Here is a 20,109-nt window from a genome sequence, read left to right as displayed (position 1 = left end):
ATGGTTTTAAATTTTAAATGAATTAAAATAAAATTTAAAATTCAGTTCCTCAGTTTTAGCCACATTTCAAGAACTTAACAGCCATATATGACTAGTGGGTGCCATATTGGATAGTGCAGAAATAGAAACTTCTCCATCATTACAGGAAGTCCTGTTAGACTGATACTGTAGGAGAACATGTATCCCATTGTATTGCAATTACTAACCATCTCTCTTGGAGTAGATAATGATTCTTACCTTTGTTGATTAGGATCACCTGAAGAACTCTTAAAAACAGGAATCTCTCAGACCCTTACCCTAGAATTGTTCCAGAGTAGAGCCTAGCTATTGAGATTAAAAAAATATTATTCCCCAGCTGATTCTAACTGCAGCTAAAATTAAGAACTGTTGCACTGGTCTGTGAGTTTTTTGGTAAGACTAGTACTGTGTTTTTCGTCTTTGTAGTTTATGCATTTGTCAATGAAATTTATTAGTTTGTTTGAAAAGATATTTATTGAGCACCTATTATATTCTCCTATTCTGGGTGTTAGGTGTTTGGCACATCAAAGTCTCTGCCTTCATGAATTTTACAATCCAGTAGGGGAGAGATAAGTGTTAATCAGATCGTCAAACTGGGAAGTATTTATAACTGGAAACTAGGAAGCGCTATAAAAGAAAGCTTACAAAGTGCAAAGGGTGAAATAGGAAGAAGGATCTGAGGTAGTGTGAGGAAGGTGCTAAGGGAGTACCACTTGGAGGAAATGATATTCATTGTGTATTTATGCTGTACTAGGCTAAGCCAAACAAGCCGATAAGGTAAGTACCATTGTTCTCATTTTATAGATGATGAAACTGAAGCTTAGAGAGCCAGAATAACTTGTTCAGGGTACCATACCAGCAAATAATGGAAAGAGAGCCCAGCTGACCCCAGCTTTGCTCTTTACAGGTACTCTGTATTTGTCTTCTACCTAACACATGGTAGGGGCTCAACAAGGGTTGAATGAATCGCTACATGTTGGCTGGATGTGTTACTACCTGGGAAGCTCTCTGAGACCAGCTATTAATATTCACTAATCATGAATATTCATGAATGGATCCATCAAATGGAAACTCCCAGCATTGTAATCTGTGGGATGACTTTGGTGTTTCCCAGATGAGACCACCAATAGTAGTTTCCATGGTCATGTCTCAGAAATATAGGGATGAACTCAGATCCCTCCGGGTTCCTCACAGACTATTGAGGCCTGATAGGGTTTCTGCAGTCATGATCAAGTATAGTATAGCTGGGTTTGTGGGCAGCACTATGACATTTAATTCTTTAAAAATGACTAAATGAGTAAAACAGTGGTGTTGCATAGCTTTCCATGATACATGCTCGGTGGAATCCAAGCTGTTCCCCTCCAAGGGCTTTTGGCCTCATCCAGAGAAACCACAAGAAGCTGAACCCTGCTATCTGTTTCCCAATGCATTTTCATAATTTTCTTGTTTTCTCACAATGCTTAAGTGATACAAAACCCATGTGATATTTTTTAAACATTTAAAAAGGATTTCTATATTTCTAGTTGGAGATTACCAATCACTCAACTTCCCAAAGTGATTTGAAAAATGGTTAAATATTGTGAAGCTTCTTACTCTTAAAATGTATTATTTTTACACATAAACTTTTATCAGTACTAGTAAACAGTATAAAAATGAGGGTTTTTTGTTTTTGTTTTTGTTTTTTTAAACAAATTGTCTCCATGCAAGCCCTTTAGTTTCAAGGTTGTTCTGGGAATTTGTGTCTCACTTTTCCTTGTTGTGTATGAGGATATTTTAAAAAACAAAACAAAACTCAATTCTGTGAACTACTTAGACCAATGGAAAATTCTCCAAGCCATTCAGTTTTCCTGTGTTGTTCTCTAGGTTTTGAAGTTTCAACATTATTAATCTGTGAAACAGATTGTCGTTTAGGAAGTCTGCCTTAGTGGTCCCTCTCGCTTTCCCCTTTTCTCGCTCCTTCGCCCTTTTGCTAATATATGATTAAAATGACTAGTAGTTTCTTGGGCACTGTGGAGGTTTTAATTTATTGTAATTCTTGGGCAATTTTCTTTACAAAGATAGAGCCTAATCCCCCTTCCCCTTGAATGTACAGCAGAGTTACTAACTCCCTTCTAATGAATAGAATGTAGTAGAGGTGGTGCCATGTGATTTCCGAGGCCAGTCCATAGACGAGATAGCTTCAGCCTGGTCCTTCTGTTCTTTTTCTGATCATTTTCTTTGGAGGAAGCCAGCTACCGTATTGAGGATACTCAAGCAGTCCTAGGGAGAACTACCACTCACTTACCAGCCATGCAAGTGAGACGTAGAAGCAAATCTAACCCCAGTCAAACTTTCAGGTGACTGCAGCCCTGGCAGACATCTTGATCTTGATCTTTGTGAGAGACCCTGGGTCAGTACAGTAGGAGTGGGGCTGGCATTCCCTTGGAAGCATGAGCATGTGAATGCACGTAAGTCAGGTGTGGCTTGAGAAAAGAGCTTACTGCTTGCTTCTCAGTATTGTTTAAAAAACAGTGAGACATACTGCACTTTTAGAAATGGAAGCATGTGGTTCATAATAAGCATGGGTATACTGAGTTGGCTGTTCTACCAAATGAGTTAGGTTGGAAACATTAATCTTTTTGAGCAGTTACATTCTCACACAACACAGGTACAGGTATACACTTTTTTCTGGGAATAGGAACTCAGGATATTCCTGCTACTAGGTCTTTTTCTGTGTTAAAGTGTTGGCTTTTTTTTTTTCTTTGCTCAAATTAAATGAACATATTATTATATGGCTGGTTCCTTAGAATTTATGCCAGGATATATTCAGAATAAATGTTAGCTTATTGGTAACACATGGTTCCCCTTAGAATCTATAACATTGTTGGTCTGAAAGTTGAGGCTTGTAAATCCTTTAATATTTCTGGGCAAGAGAAAAATGACAGTGGTATATAATTTTATTACCAGCATATGATGTGGAAGTCTTATTTTCAAAACACAGCTAAATTGTTATAAACAGTTTTGTAGCTTTTTCATTACAAGGAAGACAGCCATTGATTTTCTCATTTCCTTACATTTTTGTCTCCCATTCCTTTTCGGTTAGAATTAAGTAGTAGATAGTTTTATAAGAGAGTGTTTGTGTTTTTTAAGGCAAAAAATGTGTGGTGTTCTCTCCAGTTTTTCATTTTGTTAAATTATCTATTTTAAGAAAAAGCTCATAGTGCGCAAGGAAATCTAGGATTTTAAAGGTAAAGTACTAAATTTATCAGTGGATAGGAAGCAAATATTTTTGTAACCAAACAACTTCATTTGAGCTATTTTTTAGTTAAGTATTTCCTCAAACTTGAAGGTATAGTGTGAATTCAGTTGTAACTAGAGTTGGTAATTAGGTTTGGTGTCTTACCATGGTGTCATGTAATGCTTATTTTAATCCTGCGGTTTTCAGTGGGGAGAAAAGTTTTCTTAACAGGCATATGTAAGAGATACAATAGATTAGAATAAAATGTCACAAGGTGTACAAAAGCAGCTTGTCTCTAGGAAATTTTGCCTTTTTTGCTGTTTTTCAAGTTTGTGGATAACCAGATTATTTTAAAAATCTTTTTGAATTACAGTAAATTGATTAGTAAAAATAAATTCTTAAGCTCTCAAAAGGCTTTAGATAGAAATACTGGGATTGAGCAAAATCTAAACAAATTTCTTTGGGCCTTCAAGGCATTTTGCATTCTTGTGGGTCCACCTCCTTGGGAGGTGAAAACAAATTAAAATAATGAGTTCCTTCAGAATGGTCAAGGAAGGGTTTTTTTTCCCCAAAAAGGAATATACTTACCCAGGAGAGCATTACTCCTTAAATTATGTGGGGATAAACTGGAGGGATTCAAAAGAATGCTGTTTAAAAATCAGTGTCTCTTTCCAGAATAATATTAAAACCCCAGGCTTCTTAGGAAGTTTCAGTTTTTGGATCCTAGTTATTGGCTCACATATTCTTTTACTTGAAATTAGAAGCTATTCACTGTGTGTATGAGCCTGTGTATGCACTTCCTCCGTTTTGCTGGTTGTAGAATGAGTGCTCTCATTTTACTTAAAATGAGTTAATTTTTTAATGATGTGTGCTTCTTCTGTCTTTGGGGAATGTACATCATGATAAGTAGTTTTAAATAAATTTGTGAGTACTCATCCCACGACCGCTAGTTTGGGGTTGGTGTTTGTTTGTTTGTTTTGGAGACAGGATCTCACTGTGTTGCCCAGGCTGGAGTGCAGTAGTGCAATCTCAGCTCACTGCATCCCTGACCTCCCAGGCTCAGGTGATCCTCCCTCCTCAGCCTCCCGAGTAGCAGCTGGGACCACAGTTGCATGCCACCATGCCCAGCTAATTTTTGTTTTGTGTGTGGGAGGGAGGTAGTGTTTGGTAGAGATGGGGCTTCACCATGTTGCCCAGGCTGGTCTTGAACTCCTGGGCCCAAGCCATCCACCCACCTCTGCCTACCAAAGCGTTGGGATTTACAGGCATGAGCCACCACGCCCAGCCTATTTTGGGGTTTTTTTAAGCCTTAGGATGAACAACAAATTTGCTGTGTTAAAGGTGAATATAAAAATGTATTTCTCTGCTTTAATGATTTATTTTGGTAAAAATAAATATAGCTGCCATTTGTTGAATACCTACTGTGTGCCAGGTAGAGTCCGTTGTGCTTTTCAGTCTTCAATTAGTTATTTTCACTGTTTACATAAAGATTCAGATTAATGACTGTTAGGGACCACCTTTGAGCCTTAAACAGACCCTTCTTGACAACTACAGTCAAAAGATTCTGTGGCTTTACCTATATCTTGCTGCCTCTTATTTCAAATTGCATTTTCCTCAGTCTTAAATGGTTTATGTCTCATCAAAGTAGGATTGTATTTTCCTGTATAAAACTGTTGCACTTAAACCGTAGCAAAGAATTGCCCTCTGAAAACAGCCATGCCATGACAACCTCTAACAAGCAGTCATATGTGTGTGTTTAATTTTATTTCTAGTTCACATGTCAACGTGAATTTTTAAGTGTATTTTTATGACTGGAGAGGTTTCTCCAATTAAGCGTTTAGCAAGAAAGAATAACTACTTACTGATTTTGTGATGCCCCATTTGGGTATGCAAGTTAAGCAGATTGTTGCTGATTCTGAAGTGGTTTTCATTGATAATCAGTGCCATAAGACAGAACATTTAGAGGTTGATAGAGGATGACTTTGCTCGGCCAGTTTGTCTGTGCATTCACAGACAACAGAAGGATATTCTCAGATCTTCCATGTCTCGGGTAATGGATCAAACATGTAGTTGTTTCTTTGTGAAGAGCTGTATGGGTGCTGGGGGGACTGGAACACCCCGTGCTGATTTTTCTCACTGGTGTGTTCTGGTTTCTTTCCCCATTATGAAAGTGCAGTGTGAATATTAATGTGTTTACTATAGAAAATTCAGATGAGCTAAAAGACAAAAAAATAATAGCCACAGGTCTTTTTTAAAGGGTTTTTCCCATTGTTTATATATTTTTTCAAGTTAAAGGTTTTTTTGTTTTTTTGTTTTTTTCATTATTTAGATTCTTTTTCTTTTTTTTTTAAGACAGGGTCTCACTCTGTTGCCCAGGCTGGAGTGCGATGGCATGATCTTGGCTCACTTCAGCCTTGCCGTCCTGGACTCAGGTGGTCCTCCCACCTCAACCTTCTGAGTAGCTAGGACCACAGGTGCTTGCTACCATGCCTGGCTAATTTTTGTGGTTTTTGTAGGGACGTGGTTTTGCCATGTTTCCCAGGCTGGTCTTGACCACCTGGGCTCAAGCTATTCACCCACCTTCGCTTCCCAAAGCGCTGATTACCAGCATTAAGCCACTGCTCCTGGCCCATTGTGTATATTCTGAATCACAAACCACACATACTTTTGGAGCACCCAGCACATCTGTGTTCTCTGTGGCCCTCATTATCTTACTTGTCCACATTTGAGGATGATGCCTTTTCCCAGAGTTCTGAAGTGGAGAAGCCTAGTTGAGGTCATGTTTTGGGGGGTGTTCTATGCCGCCTGTACAGTGAGGAGCTGGGATGCTCCTAGGTAGAGAGCTGGGATGTGATCTCTACTCTGACAGGAAGTAACTGAGTATTTCTTAACAAGTCCTTCGTTTCTCAGGACCTTGGTTTTTCTACCAGTGAAACAGAGATGATTTTTTTTCTTGTCTGTTTATGAAATGAGACGGAGGTACTTTTGTAGCCTCTAAAATGCACTGTTTATACCCAAAGGGGAGTTAATAGTGTCTAACAATACTGCATTTCCCTAGCAACTGATCCAAAGAGACCTGCCCCTTTTGATCTCACATGTGCTGTTGCCCTTCCCTCAGACTCGCCAACTGTGCACCCAGAAAGGGCAAGAAGCTTTGTCTTCAGATACAGCTAACATTTCTTCTAATTCCGAACATTTTGGGGTCATAGACCCCTTAGTAAGCCTCAGAACGACGACACATGTTATCTGAACTTAAAATAAAAAATCTTACAAAGCAGAATATTTCAGTCAATTTCCGGGGTTTTTGGAACCCCTGACATTGAGATCGGAACCGTTGATTTATATAAACAATATGTTATATATACTATATACTATGTTATATATAGTATAATATATATAATTATCATTGATTAAATAAACATATAAGCATTGATTGGAAATGCTTTGAAATGTTTTACTGACACGGATTGATGATTAAAAATAGTTTGGAGAGTCTAGGTGCAGTGTGGCTCATGCCTGTAGTTCCAGCACTTTGGGAGGCCAAGGGAGGCGAATCACTTGAGCCCCGGAATTCGAGACCAGCCTGGGCAACATGGCAAAACCCCATCTCTGCAAAAAATACCAAAAAAAAATTAGCTGGGCATGGTGGCATGCACCTGTGGTTCCAGCTACTCAGGAGGCTGAGGTGGGAGAATTGCCAGAACCAGTGAGGTCAAGTGTGCAGTGAGCTGTAATTGCGCCAGTGTGCTCCAACCTGGGCAACAGAGCGAGATCCTGTCTCAAAAAGACAACCACAAAAAAATAGTTTGCAGAGCACTAGTTCAGAGGGTAGCTGCTCAGGCTGAGTCCTATCCTAGGCTACCACCTCATTAGCAGAACAAGAACCCAATGAGGTTTTATTATCTCGATTTTACATATAATTTATAAGCCAAGAAGCTAAAGCTCAGAAGGACTTAAAGGTCACACCCAAGGCCATAATTCTAAACACTAAATAACCTTTGTATCCCATTGTAGGTGCTTGATGAAAGTTTGTGAATTAGTAGTTAAATATGGGGTCCTATTTTTAAACACCTATTTATTTAGAAGGGTTGACTCCGTTGGGTAGTCATACTGTGGAGGCTGAAGTAGGGGAGGAATTGGTTGTGTCTTTGCTACCTATTTTAGGGCCAGATCTCAAAGCATTGCAATTACCTACAGAGCCATCAGTAAACCAAAGTGTACTGTGTATTTCTTCTGGCAGGTAGGAAGGCTGTATGATGAAGCCAGAAGAGAGAACATTTCTGCTTCTGCTATAGGAGAGTGATGTTCAGGTGCTGTTTAAATGCTGAGTAATAGCCCTGTGGAACTCTTTGAGTATCTTTTCTTGGGGTTCTGTTATTTAATGGATTTGTCAGTGCTGCAGAAATGAGAATATGCATGCTGAGTTTCCAGATAACACCCCAGAGGCTGGGGCCAGACTCTTGCTGAGACTTGGTTAGGGCTTTGAAAGAACAACTCCAAAGTCAAAACGACCTTGAGAAATTGTAGAAATGAATCATCCAAAGTGACATGGAGGAAAGCAGTTTTAAAAAATGTCCACAGGGCTTTCTGCCTCCAAGGATTTTGTCTTTAATCTTAACAATAGACTAATACAGTTAGTGGTGGTGGGAAAATGTAAGGAAACTGAGGCTCAGGGAAGTGAAATAATTTGCTCATAATCAGCAGTTGTTTCCAAATTAGTGTTATAGTTAAGAAAATTGAGTTTAGACCCAAAATCCAGCCCTCATTCCCCAATAATATGGTGTCTGTAAAGTTAAAACAAAGTATTTTCTGGGTCACAGGACAGGTGGCACTAAGTTTATGGATTGGTGTGGCAAAAAGGATCTGAGCCACTATCTGATGTTGAACAGGAACAGAGGGCAGTGCTTTTAAAACATTAATCACAGCACTTTGGGAAGCTGAGGCGAGAGAATTGCCTGAGGGCTAGAGTTTGAGACTAGCCTGGACAGCATAGTAGGGCCCCATCTCTTAAAAAAAAAAAAAAAAAAGCCAAGCGTGGTAGTGCATGCCTATAGTCCCAGCTACTAGGGAGAGACTGAAGTGGGAATATCACTTGAGCCAGGAGATAGAGGCTACAACAAGCTATGACCATGCCGTGGCATTACAGCCTGGGCAACAGAGCAAGACCCTGTCTCTTAAAACAAAACAAAATCTTAATCTACGTAGCTCTAGATTGAAGGTGGTAAGCTCTGGAGCAACCAAAGGCTCCATGTTAGTTTCTGTGTATCTCAGCCCACCTAAGCAAACACTGACTTCCTTATTGCTGAGTACTTTATGGTGCCTCTATGGTATGCTGCTACCTCTTGCCTTGAATGTCCACACCTCAAGTCTACTTGTTAAACAGCTGTTCATTTTTCAAGTTTCTGCTCAATTATCTTTTCTTATGAAACCTAACCCACTCCATCCAAGTGTTGTCTGTGTGTTCTTTTTTTATCAAATATTAAATAGTTGCCTTCTATAGGCCATCTTAAATAGCAGTATGTTTCATACAGAAGAAAGAAAAAAAAGAACTCCCCCTCATGCCATATGGATAATTTCATTGCAGATGTATTAAGTATTTAAATATTGAAGTGAATAAAACTTTAAAAAGTTTAATAACTTACTTTAACGAACCCTTTCCTGTGCTATATAAACAAATACATTGTTTTGGGTTAAAGATGAAGTGTTTTTAAAAATACTAAATATTAGAAGGCTTACGAACATAAGGCAGGAAACCCAAAAAAGTCTTTTGCATACAGATTGATATATATGACTACGTGACATTTTTAAATTTCTCCATGGCAAAGGACACCATTAACAAGTTACAAGACAAGTGGAAGAAATATTTGCAACACATATTATAAAAGTTTCTATCCCTTGTACAAGACATTCTTACAAACTGATAGGAAAAGTACTAGCATTGGAAAACAGGGCTAAATATGTAAACAGGCAGAAAAGGAAATGTTAATGGACAATAAAATACAAAAAGATACGCTTACTATAGTCAATTTTTTATACACATGTGGCCAGAATTAAAAAAGAACAGTAACATCTATGTGCTGATATGGTTGAAGAGAATTAGCCCCTTTTATATGTGCATTGCTGTTGGGAATGTGAATTGCTTTAACCAGCTTCTCTGGAAAGAATGTGGCAATATTAACTAAAATTTGAAATGTACACACTATCCCCCAGCAGTCCTGCTTTTGTGAATATATTTTTCCGGAGATAAAGTAACAGCGTGTAAGAGCTTGTGTATAAGAGTATTTATTGCAGCATTGTGTTTTGATGGCAAAAGCTGCAGAAAACCTAGTATCCTTTCAGCAGGGGGATTTATTATGGAACATATCCCAGTTAAAATAATTAGATTTACTTATATTAAATTTCATGATTTTTATTCCATAGGAAAAAAGCAAGCCATGGTGGTCATATGCAATATCCCATTTATTTTTTTTTAAAGGGAGAAAGGGGTGAAAACACCTATATTTGTGTGTCTGTATGTGTGTGTGTATTTTTTTTAATCCTAAGGTTTCACTGAGATACACTCCAGATTATTAACTTTGCTTATCTTAAGGAGGTGGGATTGGAAAAGGGGAAAGGAAATTATAATTTTATCTTTATATTTCTCTGTAATAGCATATGAATTACTTATATAATTTTAAAAACAAATAGAATTAAATATTTTATAAGTGTGATTAGTGCTACAAAGTATGTATAGGATAATATAAAGATAATTTTTCTGGCCGGGCGCGGTGGCTCACGCCTGTAATCCCAGCACTTTGGGAGGTCGAGGTGGGTGGATCACAAGGTCAGGAGTTCGAGACCAGCCTGGCCAATATGGTGAAACCTCATCTCTACTAAAAGTACCAAAAAATTAGCTGGGTATGGTGGCACCTGCCCATAATCCCAGCTACTTGGGAGGCTGAGGCAGAAGAATTGTTTGAATCCGGGAGGCAGAGGTTGCAGTGAGCCGAGATCACGCCACTGCACTCCAGCCTGGGTGATAGAATGAGATTCCGTCTCAAAAAAAAAAAAAAAAAAAATTGTCACTTCCCCTTTTATGGCAGTGTTATGATTTATGTCACATATTACATGGTTTTATTATTACATTATAGGTCACTGTATTTTATATGGCTGGCACATGGCTGCTGGTAAGTATTTTTTGAAAGAAGGAAAAAGACTTGTTCTAGGAGAATCCACTACATGCAGTGAGCATTTTACTGAGCACTCACTATGTGCCAGGCTCAGCACTGGGAACTGGGCGTATAACAAAGTATGTAAAGTTGGGACCCCCAGCTTGGCAAGAGGCTAAGAAGAGAGTGAATAACAGGATGCGTGGTAGGTCACACTTACATTGAAAGAGTCAGGGTGAGTCCTGAAATTGTGATGGAACTTACAGACAGGAGAACTTTGGATAGGTTTTATGATTGGAGTGTAATAATGCATGTATCCCGGCTATCCTCTGGAAGATTTTTCTTCATTTGTGAAGATAAGATGATAAACACATGTTTGTCATGTGTTCCTCTGGACTCTTGACACAGAAGGAAAACTTGCATAAAGACCTTAGAAGAGAGGCTAGGCTCCAAGGAAAGAGTATGGGAAATTAAGGAAGTGAGACTCTGGAGTGTGGGATGGTACTTAGCATTTTATGAACACCCACTGTATACCAGATACTAGATGAGGCACTTCATAGTCTTTCTCATCTATTTCCCTTAATAACCCCATCAAGTAGGTATTATTACAGCTAAGGAGACAAAAGTCTGAGATGATGTATAAATTGCCCTAGATCACAGTTTATAAACAGAAAACCTGGAATCTGATCCACAGTCATCTTATATATCCTGGAATCCTCCAAAAAATACCATGTTTAAATTAGCATCCATTAGCATCGGAACTTCAGCTCTGAATTTTGGGGTAAATGAAATTAATAGAAGTAAAGGTATTTTTAGACTCACGCCATGTACCTTATAGGCATTGTCCCATTTCATGTATGAAGTTGAGGCCCAGATAAGTTAAGTGCCATTTCCAAGGTTATATATGCCCAGTTAGAACCAGAGTGGGGATTCAGACCCAAGTCTCTGTGTCACTGAGGCCTGTGTTCTGTGTGATCTTTCACCAAATGATGTCTAGGTTGTGCTTGGTTGTGGTTTGGAATGCTCTTTAGGATGGATTTATGAGAGTGTTCTCAAGGCCTTATTATACCCATTAAGTAGAAATAATCCTTTGTAGTTTTATAATTTTTTTGCATTTTTCCAAAAGAGCTTTTATATTAATTATGACACCTTTACCTCTTAGTGGCCAATCAGCAGGGCAGATGTTATTAGACCTGTTTTATATATGAAGAAATTAAGGCCCTTAGGAGCTTCAGTCTCCTGACATGGTAGAGTCTGGAGCTAAGACCTGGATTTTCAGGTTTCTCAATCACATGGCACCTGGCTAAAGTTAAAAGACTTCTAGAGGCTCCTGCACTTAACCAAGTACACTAGTTAGGAGCACAGGCTTTGGGATCAGTGCCTGTCACTACTGCTTCTTAGCTGTATGACATTGGGCAACTTGCTTAACTATTCTAAACCAGTTTCTAAATTGTGAACATTAAACGAGATAATGCAGGAGAAATACTTAGCACAGTTCTTGGCACATTAATCAAAAATTGTAATTGCAAATAATAATTATTATTACTTTGTCAATATTATTACAGGACAGGAAGTCTTGTCTTATTCACCTTTTTGTTCCTGGTATTTGTCATCAAGTCTTTCACATAGTGGATTCTGAATACATATTGTGGCACACAATATTCTAGTATCCACGATAGTCTTTCCTGAGTGTGTCAGTGGAGAAGGATAGGATTTGGAATCAAATGAAGTGGGATCTAATCCTTTCTTCACCACTGAGTTTCATTTTTCTTATCTATAAAGCAACTGCCTTGAGGGAGTATCGCATGAGTTTCAGGATATTCACTGTGATTGAATCCCTCTACATAGTCAGTGCTTAATAAGTAGCAGCCACAGTTAGAGTCTCTGAGAATCAAAGGTTAGGTTGGCAGGCAGTCCAGTACAGAGGTTATGTGAAAATTGCACAGTTTGGTAAGGTATAACACATAGTGTCAGTTAGATAAACCCCTCAGGGAGAGACCTATTTAATAATTGCCGTGGTTCTGAAAGTTTTGAGGAAGGCCTCATTGGATGAATATACAAAGTATGTTTAAAGAGTATTGAATTTTAATGTATTCCTAAGGTATTTGTTATTGCCAGCCCCTAGGATATAAACTCTTCAGCGTTGTCTGAAGCTTCTGCCTCCTGTCCACGGGGTAAAAGGCCGGCTCCAATGCAGTGGCCAAGGATGGATAGTTGGTATGGTTGTCATCATTGTGTCATTGTCATTATAAATATATATTGAGCTCATCGCGTACCAGGCACTTGGCATGCAATATCTTACTTAAATTTAATGACATCTCTGTGAGGTAAGTGCCATTATAATTTCCATTTTCCAGATGGGGAGGATGAGGTTTAGAAAGATAAAGCTGCTTGACCAAGGTACCACACAGACAGTAAATGATAGACTTGAGATTTGAACCTAGGCCTGTCCTACTTTAGGATATGGAGTATAGAGGAGGGTACCCTGTAAGGTTCGGTGGCTGACATCTGCAAATTAAATGGACAAAAGACAAATTAACAGGAGAAAAGGCTTATTTAGTATGGACATAAGGGACCTCACGGAAAAGAAATGAAAAACCCCAAAGAAGCAGCCAGGCCTAGGAGCTTATATACCATTTTAGCAAAGGGCAGAAAATTGTGGAGAAGTGACAAGACAGAGAAAAGGAGGTTTCTAGGAATTATAGGGCAGTAAATTATAGGGAAGATAAATATAAGGGGGAAACAGATGATAGGGATTGTTTTAACAAGGTTTATTTATGCAGATTCATCTTGGTACTGACATTTCATCTCTTGTGACAACGGTTTTTCTCCTCTTCCTAGAAAGGAGGTAGGGGAAACACTTTCACAAAGGGAGATTTATGCCTTGTTTTTAGTCAGAAAATTTTCTTCCTTTCCTTTACTTCCATCCTCCTCTCCCTTCTTCCTTCCTTCTCTTTCTTTCTTTTCTTTCCTTTCTTCCTCTTTTCTTTGTTCAAGGTCTTACTCTGTCACCCAGGCTGGAGTGTAGTGGCACTATCACCACTCACTGCAGCCTCGACTTCCCAGGCTCCAGCAAGCCTCCTTTGCCTCAGCCTCACAAGTAGCTGGGACCACAGGCTCATACCACAGTGCCTGGCTAATTTTTTTTTTTTCTGGTAGAGACCAGTGATGTGGTCTGGCTCTGTGTTCCCACCCAAATCTCATCTTGAATTGTAATCTGAATTGTAATCCTCACATGTTGGGGGAGGGACCTCATAGGAAGTTATTGAATCACGGGGGTGGTTCCCCCATGCTGTTCTCATCATAGTGACTGAGTTCTCACAAGATCTGATGGTTTTGTGGGGAGTTTTTCCTTCCTTCACTCTGCACTTCACTCATACTTCTTGCCGTTACCATGTGAAGAAGGATGTGTTTGCTTCCCCTTCCACCATGACTGTAAGTTTCCTGAGGCCTCCTCAGCCATGCTGAACTGAGTCAATTAAACCTCTTTTTAAAATAAATTACCCAGCCTCAGGTATGTCTTTATTAGCAGTGTGAGAATGGACTAATACAGTGGGGTTTTACCATGTTGCCCACGCTGGTCTCAAACTCCTAGGCTCAAGCCATCTGCCCACCTCAGCCTCCCAAAGTGCTGGGATTACAGCTATGAACCACTGCACCCAGCCACCTTGCTGTTTCTTAATTGCTTTAAGCTCAAAATAATTGTTATGCCGAAGTGGCTTGTTTTGGGGTGGCATATTCTAATTTAAATTTCCTTATTTATGAGTTGTATGATCAAGGGTAAGTGTTTGTATCTACACAGTGAGGATGGTAATAGTACTTACCTCATGGACTGTTAGTAAGAGTGAATGAAGTAATGTACTGTATGTAAAGTGCTTAATACAAACTAGCTATTGTAACGATTATTACTGGAATAGTAATACTAGAGTAGTAAATCAGGGATTAGTTTATATTAGTCATCTCCCCACAGAAATGCTGGCAGTTGAAATCCTGATGAAGTGGCCTTTTCTGGTCTAGTTGTTAAAACTAGACCAGATTTCATTCTTGTATTATTTCATTCTTGTTTGAACTGGAAGGATTCACCTAGCTCTTAGAATTATCTTGCAGGCCAGGCGTGGTGGCTTACACCTGTAAATCCTAGCACTTTGGGTGGCCAAGGTGGGAGGAACACAGGAGCCCAGGAGTTGGAGACCAGCCTGGGCAACATGGCAAGACCCCATCTCTACAAAAAATTAAAAATTAGCCGGTCATGATGGCATGTGCCTGTAGTCCCAGCTACTTCAGAGGCTGAGTTGGGAGGATTACTTGAGTCCAGTAGGTTGAGGCTGCAGTGAGCCATGTTCATGCCACTGCACTCCACGCAGGTCTACAATAGCAAGACCTTGTCTCAGCATCAGCAACAAAACTATTATCTTGCCTTCTGCAACAATGTCATGGATGCCAGAAGTTTCTTAGGAATATTGGGAAAGAATGTGTTGTCTTAACGGATGGATCACATTTCTTTCTCTGTTCTGTTCTTTTATCCAGTCTTCTTTTCTCACCTACTTACCCTAACTCCCACTGTACTGTGTGCCCAGAAGTCTTCTAGCACTCGCATGTAGTAAAGATCTTAAAACAGAACTGCATCCTGCTCTCTGAAACCTCTTGAAGTGAGTGGACCATTTTCTGCCTTACCAGTCCGTTTCCTTCAGAAACACTCATTCCTGTGGCAGTGCCCCACCACCGCAGCCTTCTTTCCCTCCTCTTCCCTATACCTCTGAACTGACATTCCCCTCAGATGGCTTACTGTACTCTGCAATGTGTTCCTCCCTTCTGCCGTTGCCCTTGCTATTTCCTCCACCAGAATCATGGTTCTTTGCTGTCTCACTCTCTGTGCCTGTTGAAAGTCTGCTGGGTAAACCCTTAATTTTGTACACAGGTGTGTGTGTTGGGGGACATGTGTGTGATCTTTCTAGTATTGACTTTGCTAACTTTATAATACAGTATGCTAAAAAATAAGACATGTGAGACCTGTGTTTTTATTCTGTTTGATATTACAGACATCTCTCTGTATTGTAAGTAGTCATGGATATATAGCGGTAACAGTAGCTGACATTTTGGGGCACATGCCACATGCCAGGCACTATTTTAAGCACCTTACATTTAATTTTCTATCATTTCTATTTTCATAGGATTATGATTATTATTGTTATTATTACCCCAAGATATATCTTACTAAACTGTTATATTTTTATGCTAGGAAATTATATATATACACATATATATATGTGTGACATGTATAGATATGTGAGACATATATATATGTGAGATATATATATGCCAGTATATACACACATACATACATACATATGCATATGTATATATGGAAAGAGACTACATGGTTATTCAGCTGTGGAATTAGCAAAACATACAGGACCCATGACCTAGCCTATACTTATCTAGTCTTCTGCCTCACTCACATCACATTTCATGTTTCATCTACCTAATAAGCATAATTCTTCCCTTGCAGAACTAGTGAGGGTGAAATACAAGATTGTAGAAAGCATAAGCATTTGGGTCACAGAAGGTTCTCGGCTTCTCCCAACACCTTCTTCCCATGGCCTGTCTCTGCCTTAGCCTTTAGCCAATTCCATCTTATTCTTTAATGAGTCTGTCATCACAGATAGATGGAGAGCTTCTTGTAATTCTTTCTAACCTCTGCGTGAAATTTCAATTCAGGATAATGGCTGTGTCTAGGGAGGGAAGGAAAGAGATCGGAATTGGGTAGAGGGACAGGAGTAGGGGAATAGGGAATCATTCTTTAATATTTTATTTATTAAGCTGGGTGGCGCATACATGGATATTCGATTAACAAATTATATTTTTCACTTGAAATATTTGATAGGCTCAAGAAAACAGCCTATATACCTATTTTTACTACTGAAGTGCTTCCCTTGGGAGCAGGTAAAATGAACAGACAGCTGAAGTCTTTTTTCATAGGTCTCCAAAATCAGAAAAGGATATCAGATGAGGTAGGAGCCTTGGTGGTAAGGTGGGACCTCTTTGACCTCAGACAGAAGGTATCAGGAGTAGCTCCAGCACATGAGGGAGATGAAACCTGTGTGTCTTCTCGGTTGAGCTGGTGTGGCCTTTCTTTTCTTTTTTTCTGAGCCGCTCCTCTGAGTGAACTTGGACAGTAACCAGAGCTGCATTTTTTAGTATCTCAGCCGGAGATGCTGACAACCACTGCAGGCACCATGAATTTTTAATGTGGTGGTGATTAGAAGGCTGGCTAGGGCTTCATTTCATTTCATTGGACTGCTGTGACATTTGTTTCCTTCATGGTATTTAGACTTCCTGGGTTATTTCCCAGTCCAGACTCATGTACTGTTTCATGAGTGCCCATTGCACCCATGCACTTATTGAGGTGTGTTTGAAAGCAAAATTTAAAAATTTGATCTCAATTATTGAACATCCTAGGCTATTTCAGAAGGGGATGCTTCTTAAATTCCTGAAAAGGAATTCAATAAATCCAGGTCAACAAATATTAACCAAGCCGCAGCTTTGAAAGTCCAGCTCACTGAAAGAACTACAGCAGTGTCCATTGGGTAGGGATGCAGAAGTGAACCATAGGTAATCCCTGCCTCTTGCGGTCTGGTGGTAGGAAAAGATCTGTGTGTGTGTGTGTGTGTGTGTGTGTGTGTGTGTGTGTGTGTGTGTGTGTGTGTATACATATATACACACGTATATACACATATATACAGATATATATACACATATATACGAATATATACGTGTGTATATATATACATGTATATATACATATATACACATATAGGATGTGGTAGAAAATACTGCAGTAGAGGTACAGAGAATTGTGGGCAAGGAAGGATTGTTTCCACCTAAAGGAAGACTTTATAAAGAAAAGTAATTTATTGTAAAGCCTTTAAAGATATGACAAAAAAAAAGATATGACTTTGATAAATATCTATTTATTCATTTATTCACTCTGTAAATACTATGCATCTACTGTGGGCCTCCCTACAAATTCATGCTTCTCTGTGCACCACAACAGAGGAGGGAGATGGAGAGTTGAGTACAGGCATCTGAAATGCTTCCAAGAGAACGTGGTATGCATCACTTCCACTCAACATTGCCTCGGGTGGTGCATGCCATATTTCCTGCCATACTTCGAGAGTGTGGGGAAATGCAGTACTCCTTTCTGTAACCCTGCAAGGATTGGGAACTTGGATATCCATGGCAAGTGGTAATGTCTGCCACAAGAGTCACAAGATCTGATGCACAATATAACAGTGTTGCATTGGATGCTGTGTTGATACCAGACTGCTGGGAAGCAAAAGCAGCAACAGAGAGACCATTTCAGAAGCAGAGTGTATTTGCCATTGCCACAGATAGGGGACTGTGAGGAAAAGAATGGGAAGAAGATCAAGAGTTTGGTTTTAGACATGTTAAGATTCAACATAGTTAGTGGAGATACTGAATAGGCAGTTGAATATATGTCTGTATTACAGAGGGTGGGTTTTTCTGGGCTGGGGATATCAATTTAGGAGTTATCAGCTGATAGAAAGTATTTAAAGCTGTGAGACTGAGATCCCAAGAGAGTAAGCAAAAATAGAGAAGAAAGGTCCAAGACTGAGGGGCCTCAACATGATGAGGTCAGAGAGATGAAGAACCAGCAAAGACAATGGAGAGGACCAGTCGTGAGGCAAGAGGACACTCAAGAAAGTGTGATATCCTGGAAGCCAAACAAAGAACATGTTTCAAGGCAGTGGGGGTTATTGTTTATGCAGTATTTGCTCTATTGAGAAACTTTTATATACTTTATGTCAAATCTTCAATACCACAATTCTGTAAGGTAGATATTGGCCTCATTTTATGGATTGGAAAACAAAAGCTCAGGGAGGAGAAATTTTCACAAATTAATGTTTCTCATGTGCACCTAATTAATCTGATCCAATTCTGAACATTTTGCAGCAAGAGATGGACTGTGAAAAGCATTTTACAAATACTATTCCTCAGACCTGGAACTTAGACAAAATTAAAGGAAATGAAGATTAGTTGCAGGGAAAGAAACCTGTTAGGACACATGAATTTTTCTTTTGCAATCCAAGATTGTTTTTCCAAGGAGAATTTTCTCCTTTTTCAGGTAATCATAGTTTCTTTCTTCCTTTTCCTTTTCCCTTTCCTTTCCTTTCGTTTCCTTTCCCCTTTCCCCTTTCCTTTCCTTTTCTTTTTCCTTTCCTTTTTTTTTTTTTTTTTTTTTTGGAGATAGGGTCTCATTCTGTCACCCAGGCTGGAGTGCAGTGGCACAATCACAGCTCACTGTAGCCTCGAATTCCCAGTCTCCGGCAGTCCTCCTGCCTCAGCCTTCCAAGTAGCTGAGACCACAGGCGCATGCCACAGCACCCAGCTAATTGGTTGTTGTTGTTGTTTTGAGACAGAGTCTCGCTCTGTTGCCCAGGCTGGAGTGCAGTGATGCGGTCTCGGCTCACTGCAAGCTCCGCCTCCCGGGTTCACACCATTCTCCTGCCTCCGCCTCCCGAGTAGCTGGGATTACAGGCCCCCGCCACTACGCCCGGCTAATCTTTTTGTATTTTTAGTAGAGATGAGGTTTCACCGTGTTAGTCAGGATGGTCTCGATCTCCTGACCTCTTTATCCGCCCACCTCGGCCTCCCAAAGTGCTGGGATTATAGGCGTGAGCCACCGTCCCTGGCCCTATACCCAGCTAATTGTTAATTTTTTGTAGAGATGGGGTCTCGCCATGTTGCCCAGGCTGGTCTTGAACTCCTGGGCTCAAGCGACCTGCCTACGTTAGCCTCCCAAAGTTCTAGGATTACAGGCGTGAGCCACCATACCCAGTCAATCATAGTTTCTTAATTGCTTGAAAATGTGATGTAATTTGACCCCTCAACCTATGAGGACTTAGTGGATTAACTGGACTATAAATGAGCTAAATTCTGTGAAAGAAAAAGGGAAAGGCGAGGCGCGGTGGCTCACACCTGTAATCCCAGCACTTTTGGAGGCCGAAGTGGGCGGATCACAAGGTCAGGAGTTTGAGACCAGCCTCACCAACTTGGTGAAACCCTGTCTCTACTAAAAATACAAAAAATTAGCCGGGCATGGTGGCACGCATCTTTAATCCCAGCTACGCAAGAGGCTGAGGCAGGAGAATCACTTGAACCTGGGAGGCGGAGGGTGCAGTGGGCCGAGATTGTGCCATTGCACTCCAGCCTGGGAGACAGAGTGAGACTCCATCTCAAAAAAAAAAAGAAAAAAAAAGAAAAGGGAAAATCTTCCTTAGTAGAGTGAGTTAGAATATTTAGTGTACTCCTAACCTAACCTTTGGGACGTGTGCAATAAATAATTGATATGGTTTATGCTTCCATTTTGAGAATTTGTAGTGATCGGTGTTCAAAATAACTTTTCATTGGGGCAAACAATAGTTCAGACTCCTTTCTTCTTTTTTGTTTTTAGATCATGTACAAAATGAAGAAAACTATGCACAAGTTCTTGATAAGTTTGGGAGTAATTTTTTAAGTCGAGACAACCCCGACCTTGGCACCGCGTTTGTCAAGTTTTCTACTCTTACAAAGGAACTGTCCACACTGCTGAAAAATCTGGTAAGACATTTCATATGTGAGTAAAAAGAATTACAGCCTTTCCAAAATATTACATCATATAGAGAACATTTCAATAATCCTTCCGCCTCAATCCTTGGTCCTAGG

The 20,109-nt window shown here is 39.8% G+C and overlaps 1 protein-coding gene across 18 annotated transcripts in view; it reads left to right on the top strand.

Moving 5' to 3' along the window:
- Positions 1-20,109, top strand: part of ASAP1 (ArfGAP with SH3 domain, ankyrin repeat and PH domain 1) — a 389,931-nt gene that overhangs the window by 208,623 nt on the left and 161,199 nt on the right. For 9 of the 18 annotated variants that reach the window (XM_024251018.3, XM_024251022.3, XM_063726810.1 and 6 more), the window contains one exon: positions 19,859-20,004. In XM_024251018.3, the coding sequence (XP_024106786.3) occupies positions 19,859-20,004 (146 nt within the window). Of the gene's footprint in view, positions 1-10,365; positions 10,402-12,501; positions 12,711-18,357; positions 18,530-19,858; positions 20,005-20,109 lie in introns of all 18 variants that reach the window. The other 9 variants (XM_054518822.2, XM_024251020.3, XM_024251016.3 and 6 more) reach the window with 3 other exon arrangements.

The sequence above is a fragment of the Pongo abelii genome, chromosome 7 (assembly GCF_028885655.2).
Source record: "Pongo abelii isolate AG06213 chromosome 7, NHGRI_mPonAbe1-v2.0_pri, whole genome shotgun sequence".
NCBI lineage: Eukaryota > Metazoa > Chordata > Mammalia > Primates > Hominidae > Pongo > Pongo abelii.
This window is presented reverse-complemented; position numbering and strand designations above follow the sequence as displayed.